This window comes from Sciurus carolinensis, chromosome 13 (assembly GCF_902686445.1).
Source record: "Sciurus carolinensis chromosome 13, mSciCar1.2, whole genome shotgun sequence".
Taxonomy (NCBI): domain Eukaryota; kingdom Metazoa; phylum Chordata; class Mammalia; order Rodentia; family Sciuridae; genus Sciurus; species Sciurus carolinensis.
Window position 1 is genome coordinate 58986718 of NC_062225.1, and position 21750 is coordinate 59008467.

Sequence of the window (21750 nt, forward strand, 5' to 3'; positions counted from 1 at the left end):
AAAATGTCCTCCAACATCACTTTCTAAACCTTCCCCTGCCCAGCAGCTCAGGGGCTTTTGACACTGCTACTGGGTGACAGACTCCTAACTGAAAAAGCAGAACATCAGGCCAGAAATGATCCAAGATAAATGTATATTCACTGTCTTGTTAACCCAGTCTGTTTCTCCCAACCACTTTGTGTGGGGAGAGTTTAAAGAGGTGCTTTTAGCATACCAGGTCGGTGACTGCTGCTGCAGATTCTGCTCCTGCCACCCCTGGTAAGGAAAAGTGGTAGAATTCTAAATCAATAGCCCCTCTATCTGAGTTCCTCTTCTCCAGACAAAGCTCCAAGTCCTTGGGGTCCCAGGGTCTATGGGAAAGAACAGCATTTAGTCATTTCTTCAAAGACCTATAGTCTAGGAAAGGAGATTGATTATAGGTTGAAGACTATGATGACTGAATTTTAAAAGTTTTAAAAATCTGGTTAAATAAGCTGTTGGGGCTCCAAGAGGAAAAGAGAGCTGTTGGGTAGGGGTGGAGACAGTGAATGCAAGCCCAGGAAGGTTTTATGGGACTGGGGGATTGGGGGTTAAGTTGGCCTTAACAGTGTGAATGGGATCTTAGTAAGCCAAGCTGGAGAGAGTAGAGTGAGAAATGAAAGGAGCATCCTGGACAGAAAAGTATGTCAGGCTGTCAGGAACAGGAAATCATCCATCTGGTGGCCACAGAACTGGTTTATGAAATAGAGGATACAGGAAGAGAAACCAGTTTCCAACAAGTTCTTGAGAAGTTTGAAAGTCATTGATAGATTTTAAACTAGGGAGTGATAACCTCAGAGCTTGACTTTAGAACTTTTGACAGCTGTGTGTAATATCAGTGTGGGATGGGGGAGACCTCCCAGATTAGGCTGTTCTCATCATCTAGGTACAAGGTCTTTGGGCTCCTGAACAGGACTGTGGGAATGTTCTAGAAAGCATGGGTAGATTTGAGACACGAAATGAATTGCCCAGTTCCCACAGACTTGGTATTTTTATACATTTTAGTCCTTAAAGATATTCATGGTCTATTTCCTATGATTCTCTTCCCCAAGCCAGAGTCAGGTAGGAAGCAACACTTTGTAATTAGTGTCCTCTTCCTGGAAGCATCAGCATAATACAGTGAAGTATCACTTTTTGGGAACTTACCAAGACCTTCCTAAGGATGTGGTCTCATCTGGTAGACAGGTTGAGGTTTGGGGGAGCAACCATTCGAAATGCTTCCTGGCCTGCCATTTGGTGGGTGAATGTGGGTGGCACATGCCCACTAAGCCCTTCTAGGGAATAACCAGACCAAGGGGCTCCAGTTTCTTAAGGTTCTGTCTGCAGCCCACACTGACCCTCAAGGCTGTCAATAAAAAATAGGACACTGAGCTCTCTGTTCTCGTGACATAGGCAGGTACATATGCCCGGCAAACATTGCCCTGAACTTGGAAGAGGGGTGCTCCTGAGAAAGCACAGTCAGGCCAGGATTTGATTAACATGCCTGAAGCAGAAAACAAATCCTAACCCACGTTGTTATGATTAGAAATGACACCCAGGTTAGAGAACTTTTCTCTCTCTTGCTTTCCCATCTCATCCCACACACACATACAAGCACAGTCTGCCTTTTAAATGTTTTTTTCTGTATCCATTTCCCAGCAGTTATGTGATTAGGCATGATTCTGTGAATTAGAAAGTTTAGAGCCCTCTTTCAGCCTCCCTCACCCCTGCTTTCAATCTGACTTAAAGCCATAAAATACTTCTGCCTGCCTGCCTGCCTGCCTGCCTGCCTTTAGTTCTGTTTGTATGAATTAAGTCGACAGGATAAATATTCACATTCCCAACTACAGGCTGAAACAATGTTTGCCTGTTCTGCCCAGTGAGTCAAGAAAAAAAGGGGGCCTGACATCACCCTATACTGTACATTCCCGGCATAGATCATTTATTTAAGTCCCTGAAAAAATACAGATGTTTTACCAGCCGAAATAAAACCCTGTGTAAACACCGAGCTTGGAAAAATGCAGCACGGACTTAGCTGGGGGTTGGAGCAGCACAGGGAGAAGAGGCAGCATGGCAGACACGGGACTTCTATACTTGGCTGAATGTGATAGGGTCAAAAGTGTGCACTCACAGTCTGCCCGCTGCAAAAGGAAAGGATTGAAGTTGCATTTAAGAAAATACAGTTGCAAAAGTTGGTAGGCGGGTTGATCTTTAAGCATTTGGGATTGCTAATGGGTCCAGTATATTCACCCCACATATATTTAGCCTTTGAAATGAGCATCCTTTTTCTAATTGGCATTGGCCTTTTTCATGGCCTGCCTGACTGTCCTGTTATTGCTGGATCCCGCTGGTTTCTGGAGCTCAGCTGCTGTTGATTTTATAAGGGGGAAAATTGCCTGGAAGCCATGCTTGGTGAAGAGGAAAACCCATCTCAGCGTTGCATTCCCAAACAACCATATATCATTTTGATCTTGTCTAACACAAGTCACTATTTTAGTCCTGCAGCATAAACCAGACATATTTTACTGGTGCAGTGTGAGTTTTTTCAGGGAACTACCTCATGACTCTTTTTAAGCCTGTGGCATTTATTCAAAGAGCCTTATATTTTGCTCTGTGGTGTTGCTTTTAAGATTCTAAACTGCCCAAGTGAACCCCAAGCTTTGCACAGATGCCTGGGGCTCCCCTGGGTCTCTCTGTTGAGAGTGGGGTGAGTGGGGTTGGACAGAGGGTAACCACTTCCAGGTTCTCTACATGGAGTTTCATTGAGACTTGCATCTTAGGGACAAGAAGTTCAGCACATTCTCTGGCCCCCTTCTGCATTCCCTGCTTCTTCAGTGAACTCCCCTCCCCAGGACTGGGCTGACCGTCCCATGCCTGTGATAGTCATGGGCCATGCTGTTGGTCTGCCCCTCATTGTTTCTTGTGTACTTTTGGTCTCTTTGTGACTGGGCATAACTATCTTAAGGCAACAAAGCTTTTCTCTGTTTTCTTTTGCTGACAACTCTAAATCTACCTCTCACCCTTCTCCAAAGGGCATTGCTGCAGCTAGGGGTAATAACTATCTGTCCTCTCTTTGTCCCAGTGTGACTATTAATACAGTTTCCTTCCCTCCCAGAAGAATTCCTGGTTTTGCCCTAATTAGAGCAGCCATCACCTTGATGTTCCCAACCAGACTCATTAAATCCCCTCCCTTATTCTCAGACCTCCTATGTATTCTTCTGTGAACCTGGTTCTGAAAGATGCCCCTGGCTCACCAGCTACCCCACCTCTCCGTGTCTACAGCACTTGTCAGCCTACCTTGCAGCCCCCAGAAGGTCTCTCACATGCATCCCTTCCTCTCCATTCCACTGCTGCTGGAGTTTAGATGGGGTGGGGTGAGGTGGGCAAGTCTCAAAATGAGAGCCCTGCCCAGGCCAGGTAGCTAAGTGGTCCAGGAGGGGCAGTGAGTGTAAACTCATGGCCCTCTCTGTCCAAGCTTTGCTCAGCTATAGCCAAGTGACTGTCCACCAGCCAGAAGGCAGGCCAGCTACAGCTAGATCTTCTGACTTTTCAAAAGAACCGGGAAATCAGGATGATTTTGATGTGATCTCCCAATTCATAAATGTTGGGTTAAAAGTACTACATGGGCCAAGCAAAGCCTCAGCCCACAGACTGTTGGCCTTGAGCCCTGGTTTCAATGTCCCATCCATTGTCTAGACTTCTGCTGTGGTCCTGGGCCTCCAGCCCCTCCAGCCACACCCTGCCTCTTGCTCTTGCTTTTCCTCTCCCGGTCACAGCTCTGCCACTGAAGTGTTCTCTGAAGAGGGCTCTGCTCTCCACAGGGCAAGGGTCATCCCAGCAGGTTACCTTCAAGTACTTTTTCAGTCCGATCCTACCACCCTCAGCACACCCTGGCAGTGCTTTTGTCACACAGGATACTTGCTGTCTCCCAAACTGTATCAACACGTATGTTTTTTAATGACTAGACTATTTTTAAGAATAATTTTAGATTTATAGAAAAATCCAATTGATAGTATTGAAAGTTCCCATATATCCTCTCCTCCCTGACCACCCCATTTTCTCCTGTTATTAATATCATCATTAGAGTGATGCATTTGTTATATAGCTAATGAACCAGTATTGATAATCATTAACCAAAGTTCATATGTTTCTATTAAGGTTTACTCTTTCTGTTGGCAATGCCAATATTTTGATACTGTTTAAAATCTTTTTCTGTTGCAGCAGCATGCACCTGTAATCCCAGGATCTCAGGAGGCTGAGGCAGGAGGATCGCAAGTTTAAAACCAGCCTCAGCAGTTTGGCAAGATCCTAAGCAATTTAGGAAGACCCTGTCTCAAAATAAAAGATAAAAAGAACTAGGGATGTGGCTTAGTGGTTAATTGCCTCAAGGTTCAATTCATAGTACAAAAAAAAAAAAAAGATATAAAATAAAAAAGAAACTGATGGCCATGCAGCTGTGCAGGTTAAAAATCCCCACCGGCAACAACTGGTAAGCTGTTGATTTTCCATTTATCCATGGCTACAAAGTAAACTGGAAGAGAGGAGGAACTGTTTGGTCTTTGCTGAAGCCCCTCAAACAGTGCCTGATAGTAATACCTATTTTGTTTAATAAATATTTATCAACTAAATGTTTGAATCCTTACCAATTTGGAACACATAAAGTGACATTAAACTTCTGGGTAAGTGGCACACGCCTGTCAAACCAGCAACTTAGAAGGCTGAGGCAGGAGGATTGCAAGTTGGAGCCTAGCCTGGGCAACTTGGTGAGACCCTGTCTCAAAATAAGAAATTAAAAGATCTGGGGATGTAGCTCAGTTGTAGAGCACCTGAGTTCAGTCTCTAGTATCACAAAACAACAACAATAAACCCCACCAAACTTCTGTGTTTTCGGGTGTGTTCACTTAATCATCCTCCGCCTTGGGTCTGGCAGCTTTGGATTTTCTGTGCTTGGTTCAGGACAGCTGTGGGATACAAGCTGTTTGCAAATTATCCCAGGCCTGGGCCCAACCCTGCTCTTAGCCCAGAAGTTCTTCTGGATCAAGAGGCAAGAGGGAAAGGGAGAGGGAGTAGCTTTGCCTCTGTCAGCCTTAAGAGCTGATGAATAAATGACTCTTCAGGCCGGGAGCTGCCTAGTGTACCTCAGTCGGACTGTGGATCCAGTTCCAGAGGCTGGCCTTATGCCTGGACCTCACACCGAAGGATGGCCTCTTTTTCCTTGAACCCCACACTAAATGTCATGTGAGGGTGGTTGTGTGTTCAAATAATTTCATTAGTTTTCTTAAAGAAAAAATATTATCTCAAAAACACTAACCTATTTAATACGTTTGCTTATAAAACTTTTCTTCCCTCTCCCCTTCCTCTGTCTTTTCTCCTCCCTCTCCTGCCTGCTCCATGTCTTCCTTGACTGCTCGATTCTGTGCTTCATTTATATTGCTCTGTCACTTCTGCTTGCTTATTTCTACCAGTTCTAAGTATACCTCTCTCTCCATTTGACCCGTGGAAACAGATCACTCTCCATTCCTGGTGAATAACCAGGATCACAATTGTTGTCTGGTTTGTACCCAGGGCAACAGAACTGACGGGCCTGTAGGCTGATTTTCCTAAGCTCGAGCTACCAAGCGTTTCAAAAACAGTCTTGTTTTTGCCAAGCAAGGTGAGCAAATATAGGACTAAGTTTAAACATCCATCAGGAGTTATTTTTGAAGTGATTGCTTCTAAATGAAAAGCATTTGAAAATCTCACAGCTTTCTTTACAAGTAAATTCCAAAGTCATGTATTTTGCTGGTGTCTGCTGATTAATTACAATCCTGTGACACCATGAAAAGCTCTGGTGGTTGGTTTTGTGCAGCTGTGGAGAAAAGAAAGCAAGGCCCAGTGACTTTGCCAGCTCTTTCAGGACAGTGGGGATTGAGGCTGAGGGAGGTATTTTTCCCTCTGGCAGTTACCACATAAGAACAGAAGCCCCAGCCAGACCCACTTCTCCAGACTCTAGGCCGGGTGGTTTGGGTCCCTGCGGGGGTGTGGTGAGGGAGCGACATCTGATCTGTTGCTTCTGAAATAACAGATCCTTTATTAGAGAAAGCATTTCCAGTCTCCACACTGGGACTTGTGTGCATTCTTCTATACAGTTATTTATGTTTAGGAAAAAAAATAGTTACATATAGCAGAGTGATCTGAATTTACTTTGATTCTCCAAACACAAGGTGCTCAGCATGTATTTGTTGGTAGTGACTGCAGATATCTGACCCGGGAAAACCTGCCAGCTCACCACCCAGTGAGGATCTGACAGCTCTGGGGGTTTTTGTTTGTTTGTTTGTTTGTTGTATTGTGGGTTTTTGTTTTTGTTTTTGTTTTTGTTGGGGGGAGGGGTACTAGGAATTGAGCCCAGGAGCGTTCTACCTTTGAACTACATCCCTAGACCTTTTGATTTTATTTTGAGATAGGGTCTCCTTAGATTGCCCTGTCTAGCTTTGAACTTATGATCCTCCTATTTCAGCCTTCCTAGTACCTGGGATTCCAGGGGTGCGCCACTGTGCCTGACTGGGTCTATTTTATCTTGGCCTCTTACATTTTCTTGTTACTCCTTTCCATATTGAACTCTCAATTATTTCACTACTGTGAGCCCAGCCCCTTGTTGGCAGGTGAGAAAGAAGAAAGAGTTGAATCTGTTTGCTTAGAAAGGAGCATCTGCAGCTCTAGCAAAGGATGCAAATAGGGAAAGAAAACAAATACCATTAAAATAGACTTCAAAGTTCTTGGTGCCTTTATCTGTTTTTGCTTTCCTCCAACCACCTCTTCCCCTGGATTTAGATAAGGGAGCTGAGACCAAGGATTTCTCTGCCATTTATCTTTCTCCTTGGCACTAGCTAAGGTCAAAGACTCTTGTCTACCCCTCATTCTCTTTCATTTCCTGTGGATTCATACTCCTTGCAGAGGCTTTGTGGATGGCATTGCTGAGTGTGAATTGAGCACACGTACACTTGCACTTGGCCTTTGCCACTTATCTGCTGGAACTATGGCCATCATTCTAAATATAGGCTGCTAGAGAGACAACAGGACCTGCCTTGCTCTGTTTAATTCTAGTGTATAATGCCGTGTAAGGCTAGGGGAGTGCACATCTGTGTTGCTGCCCCCACTATTGACCTCTAAGGGTAGATCTGCTAAAAATACATATAGTTACAAACATCGTTACCCAATATTTGCAAAGGCAAGCATTGGTGTGACTGCTCCTTTAGTCAAAGCTATTCTGATGAACCCACAAATGGAAACCAGTTTAGACTCTCAATTTATTTTTCCTGTAGAAAGACTGACTTGAAAATGCACATTTTATTTTCATGTAAAACTATTGATATATTTGTGTTTCTTTGCTGAAATCAATGGATAAGTTGTTTCCAATATTAAGCTCATATGTGGTCACAGAGTGGTCCCCAGTTTTTGTAAGTGTGTGAGGGACACAGAGAACAACTATGGGTCAAGACTGCAGGTTTGACACCGCTGCTCCATCTTCCAAAACCAACATGCTTTTCTGCAAAGAGTGGCACCACATTCTGCAGGTTTCTGTTTTTTTCTGAGGGGAGTATTTGGAGGAAACCTAAAGGGAGAAACGGAGCATTTAGGAAAAATACATTTTCACAGCAGGATATTGCTTTTTCTCTCTTTTGGCTTAGGTTTTTCATCTGTTACAAGCCTACACCAACTCCAAACACAGAACAAATTCAGACCTTCTGCCGGAGCTGACTGACATCACTGTTTGTGCAAAAGCCAAACTCTGGCTGGCCAAGAGGTATGTTAAAACTCCACGTGAGCAAGGAGTTATCAGGGGTTAGCAGCATATTCAAAAGTTACTATATCTACTTTTGGGGAGTTTTAAAAGTCATTGGCATGAGTTTTCTAAACTTACTGGAGCATTTATCCTGTTAGAACTTTGGGTTGTGGTAAAGAAAGAAGAAAAATATTTTCCTGACAAGTTTTCTAAAACTGCTGAGTTACTAGAGGGTATGTAATATGAATTTTTATCTGCCCACCAATTAGCTGGTTTTTAATAGTGCCCATTATGTGTCCATCCCTGTGTTAGAAATGAACAATGAAAGACAGTGATTCTCTCAATCATGTGGTACAAACTGTTAGACCATGGCAGCTCACAGGTGTGGGATTGATGTCAGACTTGAACAGGCACTGAGGCACAGATGGGGTGGGTTTGGGAACGGGAGATGGCAATTGCCATTTTCAGGTGGGTCCTAGGATAGCTTGAAAATGCAAGGCAAAGAAGGCAGGGTTTACTTTTTTGTTGTTGTTGTTTTTGTTTTCATCCTTGCCATCATTCATTGGTTTTGGAACTTAGAACTTTTTATATGTGAAAGATGAAGAAATAAAAAGAATTCTGCATTTACTGTACAGGAAATGTTGTCTGTAACACTGTGTTCAAAATGTATGTTGGAGTAACCTGCTACCAATAGGACAGTGTTACTGCAAGGGCCTCCTTTATGTCCTCTGTAAGTTCTAGAGGAGGCCCACGTGCTTCCTTACCACATCCCTTGCTGCAGTATGCTGAGAGAGCAACCTCCCTTCTTTATTTTTTTTTAAAAAATGCGTTTATTTTTTACTTTTGTTAGGTTCCCACCTTATATGGCAAATCAAGTAATGGGTAGCATGAGGCCCACAAATCATTTTGGTCCAAGAAAGTATTGTTAAGCACAGGCTACAGGCCAGCCTTTGTCCTAGGAGAGATGGGAGTACAGAGAGAGAAGTTGTTCTGACTTTAAGGGCCTCCAGAAGGTGAAAGATATGTAAAAAGTAGATGATTTTCATTCAACATTTTAAGTGTAATGACAGATGTATGTGTTATAGGAGTAGCCCAGAGGAGGGACCAGGCTGACATTTACCAGCCATCAAGAGATGATTAGAATTTCTGCCAAATTGGCCAGGCACTCTGGTACTTCCCTGTAATCCCAGCAGTTTGGGAGGCTGAGGCAGGAGAATTCCAAGTTCAAAGGTAGCCTCAGCAAGATTTGATGAGGCCCTAAACAACTTAGTGAGACCCTGTCTCTAAATGAAAAATAAAAAAGGGCTGGTTAAGTGCTCCTGGATTCAATCCCTAGTTTAAAAAAAAAAAAAAAAAAAAAAAAAATTTGCCAATGACCAAGGCAGGGAGGAGAATTCCAGGCTTAGGTAATAGTATAAGCAGAAATATGAAATAGGGCAGTTTGAAATGGCAGGGTAGGTTTAAAGAAGTGTAAGAAAATTAGCCCTCCCATTTGGCACAGAAAGAGACTGAGGAAACATGCAGAGGCCACAGTGAAAACTCCTAAAGGAACCTTGGGTGAAGAGGAGCCAGTGGCAGATGTCTCACACAGTGTGTCTCAGTGATTGTCCCAGCACTAATAACTTTGGACAGGGATATTGATGGGGAAATTCTCTAGCATCTAAAATGGAAATAGTTACAATTAATCCCTCCCTCATTTTTAACCTAATTTTTGTTTCCTCTGTTTTATTTAGAGGGTAGAAATTGCCTAACCATAAACTGTTTCTCTAAACCTTGTCCTGTTTGCTTTAGTGGGCTCTTAGCCTCCCCAGGACACATTTCCCGGGAGAATAGGAACTTGTGATCACATTGGCTGGTTACCAATTAACAGGTCAAATTCTCCTATCTATTACTTCTGGGGGATCAGGAAGTTGGGGCTCTCCAGAAGTCTCCTGTTGAAACCCTGCTTCTAGCCAGAACTATCCCAAGTCTCCAAATTCTCCAGTTCTTAGGGTTCTAGCCCCTTCGCTTGCTACTCCATCATGGGCCTCATAGGTCATTGCCCACTGCTTCCTGAGTCCAGCCTTTCTTGTTGCATAGGATGGAGAAAGTTTAGTGACCTACCAGCCATTGAGGGACCTTGATGTTAAGTGGTGCCTAAAGTTGGCTCACAAAGCTCCCTCAGCTTCCTCTTCAACTGGAGTATTTCTTTGGTCCTGTTATTACTCTCCAAATGGGTTTTTCATTATTCTCATCACCATTCCCTCACCCTTCTCTTAATTTTTCTCCATGCCCTAGAAAATAAAGGCATGAATCACTGCAGTTCACTGGGTTTCTACCTTCCTTGCCCAGAGTCCAGGAAAGCCACTGTACTGTTTCCAGTACAGTCAACTCTCTATTATCCAAGTGTGAACTTTCCACTTGGGTGGTCTGTGGATGGTTCCTAACACCGCCTTCCTCTTGCTTCCCAACTCACTCCTACCAGTATTAGTCAGGATGTGTTTAGAGCCTGGAATTGGGTTTGGAAGGAAAACATGCTGCCAAAGCACAATGCATTCCAGGGCTTTGTGTCGTTCTTCCTGTATGACCTACACCATCGATAGGATAACCCTGATGATTCTGAATAGGAAATTATAGAATTGGGTACAAGTGATGAAGCACCAGCCTGCCCCATGGCTGCCATGTCCCTAAGGGCCTCTTGCTCCAGGAGGTGTCTGTACTGGTTAGCTCCATGCTCAGATAATCCTCTCAGGTCCTAGTGGTCCCCTCTGAAAGAATACCCATCTTCACTCTCTCACCTGCCTTTCCCATGAAGATGTTACAGTGCAGAGCATTCCAAATTCTACTGCTCCTTTATGTCCCTTGTAATTTACACATGAAAGAAGAATAAATGTTCCTTTGAGTCCTTGAAGGATTTTCTGTATCTTTTTAATATAAGCTATGAAAAATTAATGTTATTGCACAAAGAAAATGTTGGTTTAAATTTTAGCACCAACACTTTTTTCCTCCTGAATTTATTTGATCATTAGCCTAAGTTCATTCAGTCCAATAAGTACAAAAATTTTAGTGGATGTGTCATTTATTTGTCCTTTTATTCCCAGAGAAGGTTTTTTAAAAAATCATTGGAACCATGGGATCACCAGTTCAGTTTTTAAACTTTGACTTTGAAATTGAGGGCACATAAAGACTTTGGTCGTGTATTTGGTATTTTGACTTTGCAAGATTAATAAGGATTTATATGAGGTGGTTGAGCAATAGCCACGGAGCTGTTGGGGAATTTTTGGTGATGAATGGCCAGCTGGCAACATGGCCTAAGTAAAGGACTGGGTTTCTGCTCTTACAGGCTGCTTTTCATTCCAAGATGTCAAAGCCTTTATGGAAATCAGCTCATTAATCCTTCAAGTCCCTTCCTTCCCATTTTTCCTCCATCCCTCCCTCCTCAGTCCAGTTTACTGTCTCTTTTCTGGTGCTAAGACAATTTACCAACTATTGAAAGAGAAGTAAGCTGACCCAGGCCAGGAACTGAGTGAGAATAGGGGGTCAGCCACTGGCCTGGAAAAATGGCTGGGGGGCCATGAAAGAGAATTCTGCCAAGTCCCCAAAGTAGACCAATCTGCAACCCTTGCTATTTGCAGATTCCAGGTCGGCTGTCCCAGCCGGATCATAGGTCCTGCCTGAATAGGAAAGACTTTTTAAAGCCCTGTCAAGGGGAACTAAGAAGAGTAAAAGACTTACTTACTTTGGTTGAGAGCTGGGATTACTATTATACTGGGCTTAAAATTTTTCAGAGATGAATTTAGTTATCTAGTGTTTCCTTCTTTGGTCATCAAAGGGAGGAAAAGGGCGTGCATGTGCGTGTGTGTTATGTGTTCCCTTTAGTAAACTTAGTGACCTAAACAGACTTCAGACTTAGCACAGTGTATGATGTGTTGACCAAAAGAAAACCTGTTTTCTACTAAACTTTTTTTTTCTTTTTTTTTGATTGTCAGTGCAGCATATAGTTAGCACAGAAAATAAGTGCAAAATTTGGAAAGGAGAATAAAGTCTGCTCTTAACCACAATCCAGTGAAAACCACTATTATTGGTTAACAGTTTTATGTAGTTACTTCATCTTTTTTCCTATGCTTTTTTTTTCTTTTTGCACAGTTAAGGTTATACTGTATAAGTTATGGCTTCCTTCTTTTACTTGACAGTATCATGAAAGCATTTGCTGTTACTATTATTACTTAAACTCTTTATGGTACAGCTGCTATGGAAAATATGATGGTATTTCCTAAAAAAATGAAAATAGAATTACTATATAATCAGCAATTCTACTTCTAGGCACATACACCAAAAAATTGGAAGCAGAGATATCTCGTATAGCCATTACAAGCATGTTCATAAGCGACATTATCCACAGTGGTCAAAGGCTGGAGACAACTCAGGTGTTCATTGAAAAATGATAAATGACTAAACAGTATACACTGATTTCACTTATAGAAGGTGCCTAGAATACTTACATTCATAAAAACAGAAAGTAGGTTGGTGGTTCCTAGATACAGGGGGAGAATGAGGAGCTGCTGGTTAATGGTTATAAAGTTTTAGTTTTACCAGATGAAAAGAATTCTAGAGATTGGATGTACAACAGTGTAAATGCTTAACCCACTAAACTGTACACTTAAAAATGAAGATGGCTTTTTATATTATTTACATTTTGTTAATTTTAAAAATTGAATGACAAATATTGAAACCATAAAACTTTTTTTTTAACATATCACTCCTTCAAGGTTATCATTGTTTTTTACTTTTTGTGATAATTCTTTGCTTTTCTTCCTAGTTTTACCCTTGTGCAACCCTAAAAATAAAATATTTTGGCATTTTTGAATTAAGAAAATCTTCGAAAACATCATTTGTTGAAGACAGCATATTTTTGTCACTTGAATAGTCAGTCATTAAGTTTACCTAACCATTATTTTGTTGTTGGCCATTTAGTTTGTTTCCCATATTTTAGTGTCGTCAGTAATGTTTCAATGAAAATCTTTGTGGTGATTGTGTGGATGTATATGTGATTGTCTCACAATTGATTTCCAGAAGTGGAATAAATTGATTGGGAGATATAAAAACGTCAAAGGGTCTTGATATCACTGCCAGATTGTTATCCAGAAGGAAAATTTCAGCTCATCTTTCCACCAACAATATGTGGGAGATCTCCACCAAAATTTTAACTAGGATTTTTAAATTCAGTTAAGGAAACTTTTCCTTTTTCAATGCCTGCTTTGCTCTGTATGAGGAGATTAGTATATATTACTTCAAGAACTCTTCTCCAAACTTTTTTAGTACAAGAAAATCAACTTTTCTGTGGAGACAAATCCTATGTATAAGGCACCAAGTTTAGTTAACCCTTCACCTTGGCCTAAGTTAACAGTCAAACAAGCATGGGTAATTTTTTCACCTTTTGCTTCCTGTGTCACAGCACAGCCACTGCCACACTTGAGAAGTATTGTGTTTTATTTTATCTGCCTAAGAAGGGGTCTTCCCCTGGGCTGTGCACAAGGTGCTGTTCAGCCCTGGGCATGACTGTGCACTCTCAGCCAGAGGGGTCAAACTGACAGTGCATTTGGCTCGTGTTGGCCATAGATGTACTTTGTTTGGCTTACACAGGACTTTCTTTTCTAACTACTTCCTATCAAGAAATCTCACAGTCAATCAAGATATCCAACTTTTTTGAAAAAACTAGAAGATCTGGCAACATCAGGCCCCCATTGCCACGTGGCCTCAGTGGGCCAGAGCTCTCTTAAGCGGGCATGTTCTCTATGCATTACCACTGTCCCCGTCCAGCCATTGCTTCCTGCTGGAAATAGGAATTTGTAACTATTGGTGTTGGTATTTATCAAGTACCTAATTGACTAATGGTCAGTTTTTACTCCAGGCAGTAATTCTTAGTGCATGTTAGAATTGTCTAAAAAGTTGTTTTAAACCTAGGCCAGACCCCACCCCTAGAGCTTTTGATTTAGATATTTTAAGTTATATCCTTTGCCCTCAAAAGTGCCATTTAAACCTGTAATACTCTTGTGTGGTTGGTTATCCTGGAAGCTCGTGATATATTTTCATTTTTTTAGGTGAAACTTGAACAGAAGAGACTATACCTGTATCACTTCATTCAATGTTTTAGTCAACTTTTTCCACTGCTGTGACCACAACACCTAACAATTACAGGAGGAAAAATTTATTTGGGGGCTTACGGTTTCTGAGGTCTCAGTCCATAGATGGCTGACTCCATTTCCCAGAGCCCTAGGGAAGGCAGATGGCAGAGGGGTGTGGCAGAGGAAAGTAGGTAGGACAGAGCACAAGGAATCAAAGAGCACTCTCCTCACCAGATACCTACCTCAAAGGCACACCCCCAATGACCCACCCCTCCAGCCACACCCTACCAACCTGCAGTCAGCACTCATTTAATTCCTGTGAGGGGAGTAACTCTCAGATTAGTTGAAGGTTCTCATAACCCAGTCATTTCACCTCTACACTTTCATGCATTGCCTCACACATGAGCTTCTGGGGACACCTAATATCTAAACCATAACATTCAACAAACTATTTCTTAAACCCTGCCATATCCCATGCTATAGCAAACTCTGTACCTAGTTATTAAAACCACTACTTCATTGTAAAGAGGGCAAAAAATCAGAGTCTTCTGAAGTACACTCCTAGACCTAGAACTTCAGATCTAGAAAGAACTGCGCAGCTTATTGTAGTCCACTCCCAGCACTATGTATATGGAAAACTGTAGCCCACAGAGCTTGGAGGATTTGTCCATTTCTCATAGCTAGCCGGGAGTAAGATCCCGCTGACTACTACTAGTATTTGTTAGAAACTCAGCTCCCAACTTCTGGGGCTTACTCGTCTGGACTGCCCTGCCTCCATTTGTTCAGGCACTGTTTTTATGTCAAGGCTTTGAATGGCAGTAACTTAAGCATCTGCTAGAACAGTACTTCTCAGAAAGAAAATGTGCACACGAACCCCTGGGGGTCTTGTTAAAATGAAGACCTCACTGGCTAGGTCTGAGGTGGGGCCTGGGAGCCTGCATTGCTTTACCAGCTCCCATGTGATTAACTCCACTGCCACTGGTCCTGGGACACAGTAAATAGCAAGGGCTAAAGAGCCAGCCCCTGTGACGGTCCAACCCCCAGTTAGAAATGCTCTCGTTCCCCAGGGGTTGGGGCTGCCACTGGGGGCTCAGAAGGTCTGAGGTTACTGAAGGTGTCCACCCAGCATTCTCTCCTCACCTACCTGAGATGACCTGCGCTGAGGGGCTACCTGGCATGAGTTAGGCAGCCATCCCTGTGGCCGCAGTGCCTGGGATAGGACCAATGTTTTGTTGGCATGCAGTGAGTATTTATCATTTTGGAAAATAGCAGTCTGATACTGTGGTGAAAAAAAACAACCTCTCAGGAATATAAGAATGGGCCCCAAGGTTACTAGGAAAGCTTGCTTGGGAATAAATTTTTAAATAAAATAGTGTTCATGAAAGGAAGAGATGGTGGCAGGGAGCTAATGTTTGCCAAAGACCATTTTAAGTCTAATTTGCTATCCCATGTTAATTCTAAATTGTGGAAGACTGTGAATTATACTGTAAGATCCATCCTCTTCCTACATAGCTTTCCCATCAGAAAGGAGGGCTTCTCACCCTCCTTTGTATCCCTCATCTATTTCTTCTTCCCAGGATGTTTGCTTCCAACCACTTTCCTGTCTCCTCCCTGGCCAGCCCTTATCCCTACTCTCATCTCTTCTCCCTTTTCTGTTACTTACCAGTCCCTGCAAGCTGAGTGGGGTGCCCCTTGAGAGCATGTGGATTTAAATGCCAAAGAAAAATATGCTTATAGACAGAGCTGGGCTTGCTTTTGTGTGGCAATCCTGGTTCTTCCCTAAGGGGTCTGCGGCCAGCTGCAGAGGATCTGGTTTAGTATTCTGTTTTGCTCTCCAGCAGCTGAAGACAGCATTTATTTTCTAACCACCAGATTTATTCACATAAGAGATTGCCCTTCCCAGGCAGAAATACTGGAGCTTAGGTCTGTTTTCACCTTCTCCCTGTCCTCTAGCCCTTCCCAAATCTGTCCTGCCTCCCTGACCCTTCCCCCCAAAGAAAGAGTCCTTCTTTCACAACAGCTTGAAATGCAGAGCCTGAGCCCTCTGCCAAGCTGCAGGTTACTGTTTCTTTTCCACGCCACTGCTGTGAATCTCATCCAGAAGGGTTGTTAAAATACTCAGATGATGTGGCATTTTAAGGCTATCATTTGTGGTCCCTGCCAAAACTTTCAGGGAAGCAAGTCTTAACAGGGATGGTTAGTCACACAGCAAGTTTCCAGGCATTGCTGGTTGTTGTGTTTCCTTTTGGTTTCTCTCTCTCATCAACAGCCTGTGCTTCTGCAAACTAGTCTGGGTAAAAGCAGTCTAAGCTGATCAATACTTACACTGAGCCTTTGAGCAAGTTGCTCAAGGTCAAAGCTTCTTCATATCACAATGAGAAACACAAAGTCCTTTCATGCAACTGCACTCCAAGAATTCATCCCTCAACTACTGGTGCTTTTAAAATATAGAAATCTGCAGCCCTAACCTGGATCAAAATTTGTTCAGTAGAAGGCTCAGAAACATCTTCCTCCCCTTGCAGCTGTTGGCTCATTGGGGTCTTGTTGCTGAAGGATTCAGACAATGTTGTCTGGAGACAAGGAGTGCTGGCTTAGTGTCCTGAGCACATTCTCGTAATGTTATGTAAAGTCCTCATATAATGGAATGCTTTTTCTTTTGGCATGTAACATGTTCCATCTTTTGAGTAAATCAACACCTTCCTTACCTTCATTGAGCCTTTCTCAGTGAACTAAAGTCGATTCAGAGGCACAAACAGAACAAGGCAAGGTAGTAGGCAGAGTGGGAAGCAGAAAGGTGAGCGACATTGTCTCTGTTTCAAAAACCTTGTGACTAGGACAAGTACAGATTTAATTAGCTATGAACAGGTACATATCTAGTACATGTTGGAATGAGTCAAAGCATGTTACAGGAGCTGGGAAGGGAGAATAAATGCCAGCTCATGGGCTCGAGGTATCAAGGAAGTCTTCTAGGAGGGGGAAGTCTTTAAAGACTCAGCCAGATGTAGTTATTAGATAAGGCAATCTTAGATTGGACAGTGAGGGAGGTGATGCTGCTATGGACTCCCAGATCCTCATTGCCCAGATACAAAGAAGGAATCTTGGAATAGAGCTGAGCATTGTGGGAAGCACATTAGGCATGTATAATGGAGCCTTAATAGGGCCTCAGTTGTCAGAGTTGAGGTGTGGTCCAGTCTAATCAAGAAGAGAGCTTATTCATATGAAATGATTAACCAACATGGAGCACAAATAGAAGTACGTAGAATAAGTAAAAGAGTTTGGGGTTTGGGTGAGGAGTGTGAATTGAGTTAGTCAGGAAAGGCTATCTAGAGAGGTAGGTATTGAGATGGACCTTAAAGCAGGGGTGTGATTTGGAAATGCCAAAAGCCATGTGGAAAGAGCTGGTCGAGAGGGGGAGCAGTATGTGTGGTGTGGCGTACTGCAGGAACTATATGGGCCTGTTGTGAGCAGTGGGAGATAGAGCTGAAGAAGAGATGCTGTGCTTTAGAGAGCAGTGCAAGATTTGATATGAGACCAGTTGTAGTGGCCCTTAAGTGTCAGCCAGAGGAGTATGGACTTGATCCAAGAGTTAAGAGGAAGTCACTGAGCTCAGGCAGACACTGGTGAGAAGATGCTGTGTATGTGTGTATGGAACCCACCCAGGGATGTTTTAAGGCTTTCCAGCCCCTCATTGATCAACAGAATTTTCATTCTCTCCTGGTGGTCAACTAAAAGCAATCTACCAGCTCTCTGTCCTGCTCACCTGGAAGCCCCTGTCACCTTCCTGGGCCACTAGTCATGGCAGTAGAGACACTTGCATGTACCTGAGGCCACATTGCTTTTGTCTTTCTAACCTTGCTAGCAGGACCATAGACCCATAGAATTTATAGCAGGAAAGGGAATTTACATATCATTTAACCCAGTGGAATTCTGTCTTCAATCCGAAACTTTTGTGGAAATTCAAGATGGAGATGTTGAAGACATCTCCAGTTCAAACTGGGATGGGGGCCAGGAGATAAGAGAAGCACTCCAGCTCCCTATTTCACAACAGTGATCTAATCCAAACTGATATTTGCAGAAGAGGTAACAGACACAGGGGGCGGGCAGCCTTCCTACCTGAAGATGGCTCAAGTTATTGAAATGTAAACAGCAACTTTGCTTTTTTGCCATTTGACCTGCTTCCCTCTCCTGCTTCCTGATCATCCTTTTAAAAACCTGCAACCCTCTGCCCTAGAGCTGTCCTCTCTGCTAGGGCCCCATGCTCCAGTCCTCTTTGCCATCAAAATTTAGCTATTCCAGATCCCCTTTCCTTAGAAATCCACTCACAGCTTTCTGGCTCCCACTGGATCTGACCAGCTAGTCATACCAACAGGTTCTAAGTTCTAATGTGTGAATAAGTTAGTTCTCCTGGGTCACACAGTCGTTTGGTGGCACTGATCCTTTGGAGACAGTACATTTGACTAAGTCGGTACCTGACCAAGGCTTTCTGGCAATGCACAGATCAGGTGGGAGCACATCCCTGCCCTCATTTTGAGCTGACTCAGCCCCTAGTACATTTGTCCTGAGTGACCAGGCTTTAAGCCACCTCCAGAAGGGCTTGTGGGGAATGTGGGCTGTTCTTCTATGAATGGACTCAGAGAGCAGCTTAGAGAGGGGCCCTCCACAGCTTGCTGTTCTCTCCCTCCTTTAGCTGCCCCTGCTGCCCAGCCTTCCTCAGTGATTGCAGCTGCCTGCAGCCTTGCAGAGTAACACCTTCCCATGCAAGTTCAGGGGCTCATTCCAGAACTCCCTGAACCAAGGTGGCCCCTGTCAGCCTGTGGGCCCTGTATCTTGGGATGACTATGCAGAGGGTCATTTCTGGAGGTTCTTGGTCAGTAAAAGCCTCTAGCCTGAAAACAAGTACCCTGTGCTGACATTGAGAAAGGCAGAGTATCCTTGCAGTCAGCAAGGGCTCTGGGTTCTGGTCACTGCTCTGTTGCCCACCAGCATGGTGTGGTCTTATCTGTCTTTTTAGTCCTGAGTTTTCATCTATAAAATAGAAAGCTCTGAAATGTGGGTCTGAAATACATGAGGATGGAAAAGACATGGTGAATAATGGATACGAAAGCTTGAAAGAGTACACAGATATGGAAAGTATCTATTTGTTTTTTGGTACTGGGGATTGAACCCAGGGGTACTCTATACTGAGCTACATCCCCAGACCTGTTATTTTTTTTCGAGAGTGAGGTAAGGCCAGGTATGGTGGCACACATCTGTAATCCCTGTAACTCTGAAGGCTAAGTCAGGAGGATTACAAATTCAAAGCCAACCTCAGCAACTTAGCAAGGCCCTGAGCAACTTAGAGAGACTCTGTCTCAAAATTAAAAATTTAAAAGGGCAGGGGTGTAGCTCAGAGGTAAAGCACCCCTGGCTTCAATACCTAGTAACTCCCCTGCAAAAAAAAAAAAAAATTGAGATAGGGTCTTGCCAAGTTGCCCAGGATGACCTGGAACTTGGGATCTTCCTGCCTCAGCCTCCTGAGTTGCTGGGATTATAGGCATGCACCACTGCACCCAGCAATATTTCATTATCAACAACATTAGCATGCTGGAACAGGCCCGTGCGTTGATCCTCACCAGAGCAGCAGTGCTTGGAGCCTTGCTTTTCCCCAGATTGACTCTCAGGCACAACACCACAGCATGTGGGTACAAACTAACACGCTCTAATTGCTTGGCACAGCATCTCCCTTTCATCTGATTGTGTTGGGGACACAAAGATAGAATTTGTTTGTCTAGAAAACCTTGATTTTCTTCTTGGCTTTGCCCTGATCCTGGGTAGATCACTTGAACTTTGTGAACAACTTTGATGATCTGCAAAAATAGGAATAATAATGCCTATTTTTCCTCCCTCTTAAGAATTTTATAAAGATTAAATGGAATAGAAATATTTTTGAAGATAGAATAAGACTTTTAGTAAAATGCAGTTTATTATTATTATCATAATTACCATTATTGATGGGGCTGAGATCCAAGCGTGTGCCAACTTTATGTTACCACAGTTCTACAGAGCATGCTGGGAGAAACCTCACCTTGGTATGTCCAGGCTTCTCATGCAACATCAAGAAGTTCCAGTCTCCTCACTTATTTATCCTTTTTATGCTCCTAGAAAGTAAGGTTTTAAAAGAAAGAGGACTTCTGTTAGCATACTGTATAATAATTGATGCTATATATCCTCCAAGCCCCAAACTGTACAATAAAAGTTTTCTTGGATACTACTTTTCCCCCATAATTCCTAGCACATAGCTTATTAAGTTATTAACCAGCAATTTCTCTGGCAGCATATTAAACTTTACTTTTAAACAAGTCACAGAGGGAGGGAAACATGCATCTCTCATAAAAGGAATAAAAAACATACACCCTCTAAAACAGTTTCCCCAGGCTTTGAACAAACCCCAAGCCCCACACAAGGTCTCTTTTTCATCATTCTCTGCGCATAGCTTGAGTGTTAGTGCATTAATGAGAAAAAGATGCCTAACAGAAAGATGGAAAAATACAAAGACCTATGGGGGTGAGTGGCTCCTGAGATTCTCTGAAAGGGCAGGTGAGCCGTCATGGAGGAAAAAAGACGAAGCCATGGCTTGAGTCTTAAGCTTCTTCTACAGCAGCAGCATTCCCAGGGGATGCACAGGAGGCCATGACTTTGCCCTGCCCTGGGAAAGGGACCCCAGTGCCTTCTGCAGACTGGGAACTTGCAGAATGCCTCCCTAGGAGTCTGGTAAAGGGGGTGAAGGCCCCTACTCCCATGGATCCCACCCCCTGGAGCAAAAGATGTTCCCCCAAGGGAAGCCCATTGCATTTGTCGTGCATGAACAGGACCATTGGTCTCTTTCTGGACAAACTCACAGCTCACGGCTCTCTTTGTGCATGGTGACCATAGAGAATTCCCTGGAAACTGGTCCACGCCAGAGCAGGGCATGGAGGGTGGCTTCGCTGTTAAAGGAATATCTACGCAGGAGGGCTGCAGGGCAGCTTATACCTGGGGGTAGGAGTATAAACGCTGGCAAAGCTCCAGAACAAGGAAGGTTAGATGGTTGTTGGAGCACAGCATAAAAATGCAACCCTTCCGTCACACCTCCCCTGGTGAGGGCAAGGTAAATGTGCAGACCCAGGTAGCCTGCCAGGCCCTGCATGCTGCCTCCAGCTGGCTGGCCTGCAGACTTGAATTCCCACTTAGAGTACAGGGAAATAGTCTGTGTAAAAATACATATTCTGCAATTCATGGCCATTTGGCATCTTGGTTTAAAAAAATCCCCTGTTGTTTCTCCAAGAATGCAGTATGATGGTTACTTGGCTGGGGGCTTTGGTAAAAATGGAAATCAGGATGCGGGGAGGGGGCTTTTTAAAAATTCAGTTGACACGTTAGCATTACATGGCTTAATGTGACCTGCATCACAGAAGGACCTCCTGACTCCAACCACAGCAGCTCTTCCTTTTGTAACCAAAAAGGATGAGAGGCAGCATCTGCTGTGTGGCCACATTTGTGTGCCACCATTGCAATGACCAGAACTGTCAGCACTACAAAGATGGCCTGTGGGATTCCTGGGAGACCAAAGGAAGGTCAGCAGAATATCTGGGGTCAAGTCAGCTGTCAGATTGTCTTCGGAGGCTGTTTTTGATGGGTAGTCAGGGAAAGTTCCCTAGAGGACAGCTTTGAGGAGCATTTTAAATAAAGCGCATGGTGTGGCTGGACATGTGACAAGTAGGGGGAGTCATACAGCATGTGGGAACATATAATAGACTGTTCTCTCTTCCCCTTCTGCGTACACTCTGCCTCTTCCCAGCCTGACTGCACAGCCCTTGCCCTCTTCCCCTGTGGCCTCCCTCCCATCTCTGTGGGTCTTCTGGGGGCCCA

The 21750-nt window shown here is 43.6% G+C and overlaps 1 protein-coding gene across 2 annotated transcripts in view; it reads left to right on the top strand.

Annotated features, from left to right (window-relative positions):
* Thada (THADA armadillo repeat containing) overlaps positions 1 to 21750 on the top strand; it is a 325608-nt gene that overhangs the window by 221852 nt on the left and 82006 nt on the right. For both annotated transcript variants that reach the window (XM_047521875.1, XM_047521876.1), the window contains one exon: positions 7665 to 7780. In XM_047521875.1, coding sequence (XP_047377831.1) covers positions 7665 to 7780 — 116 coding nt within the window. The remainder of the gene's footprint in view (positions 1 to 7664; positions 7781 to 21750) is intronic.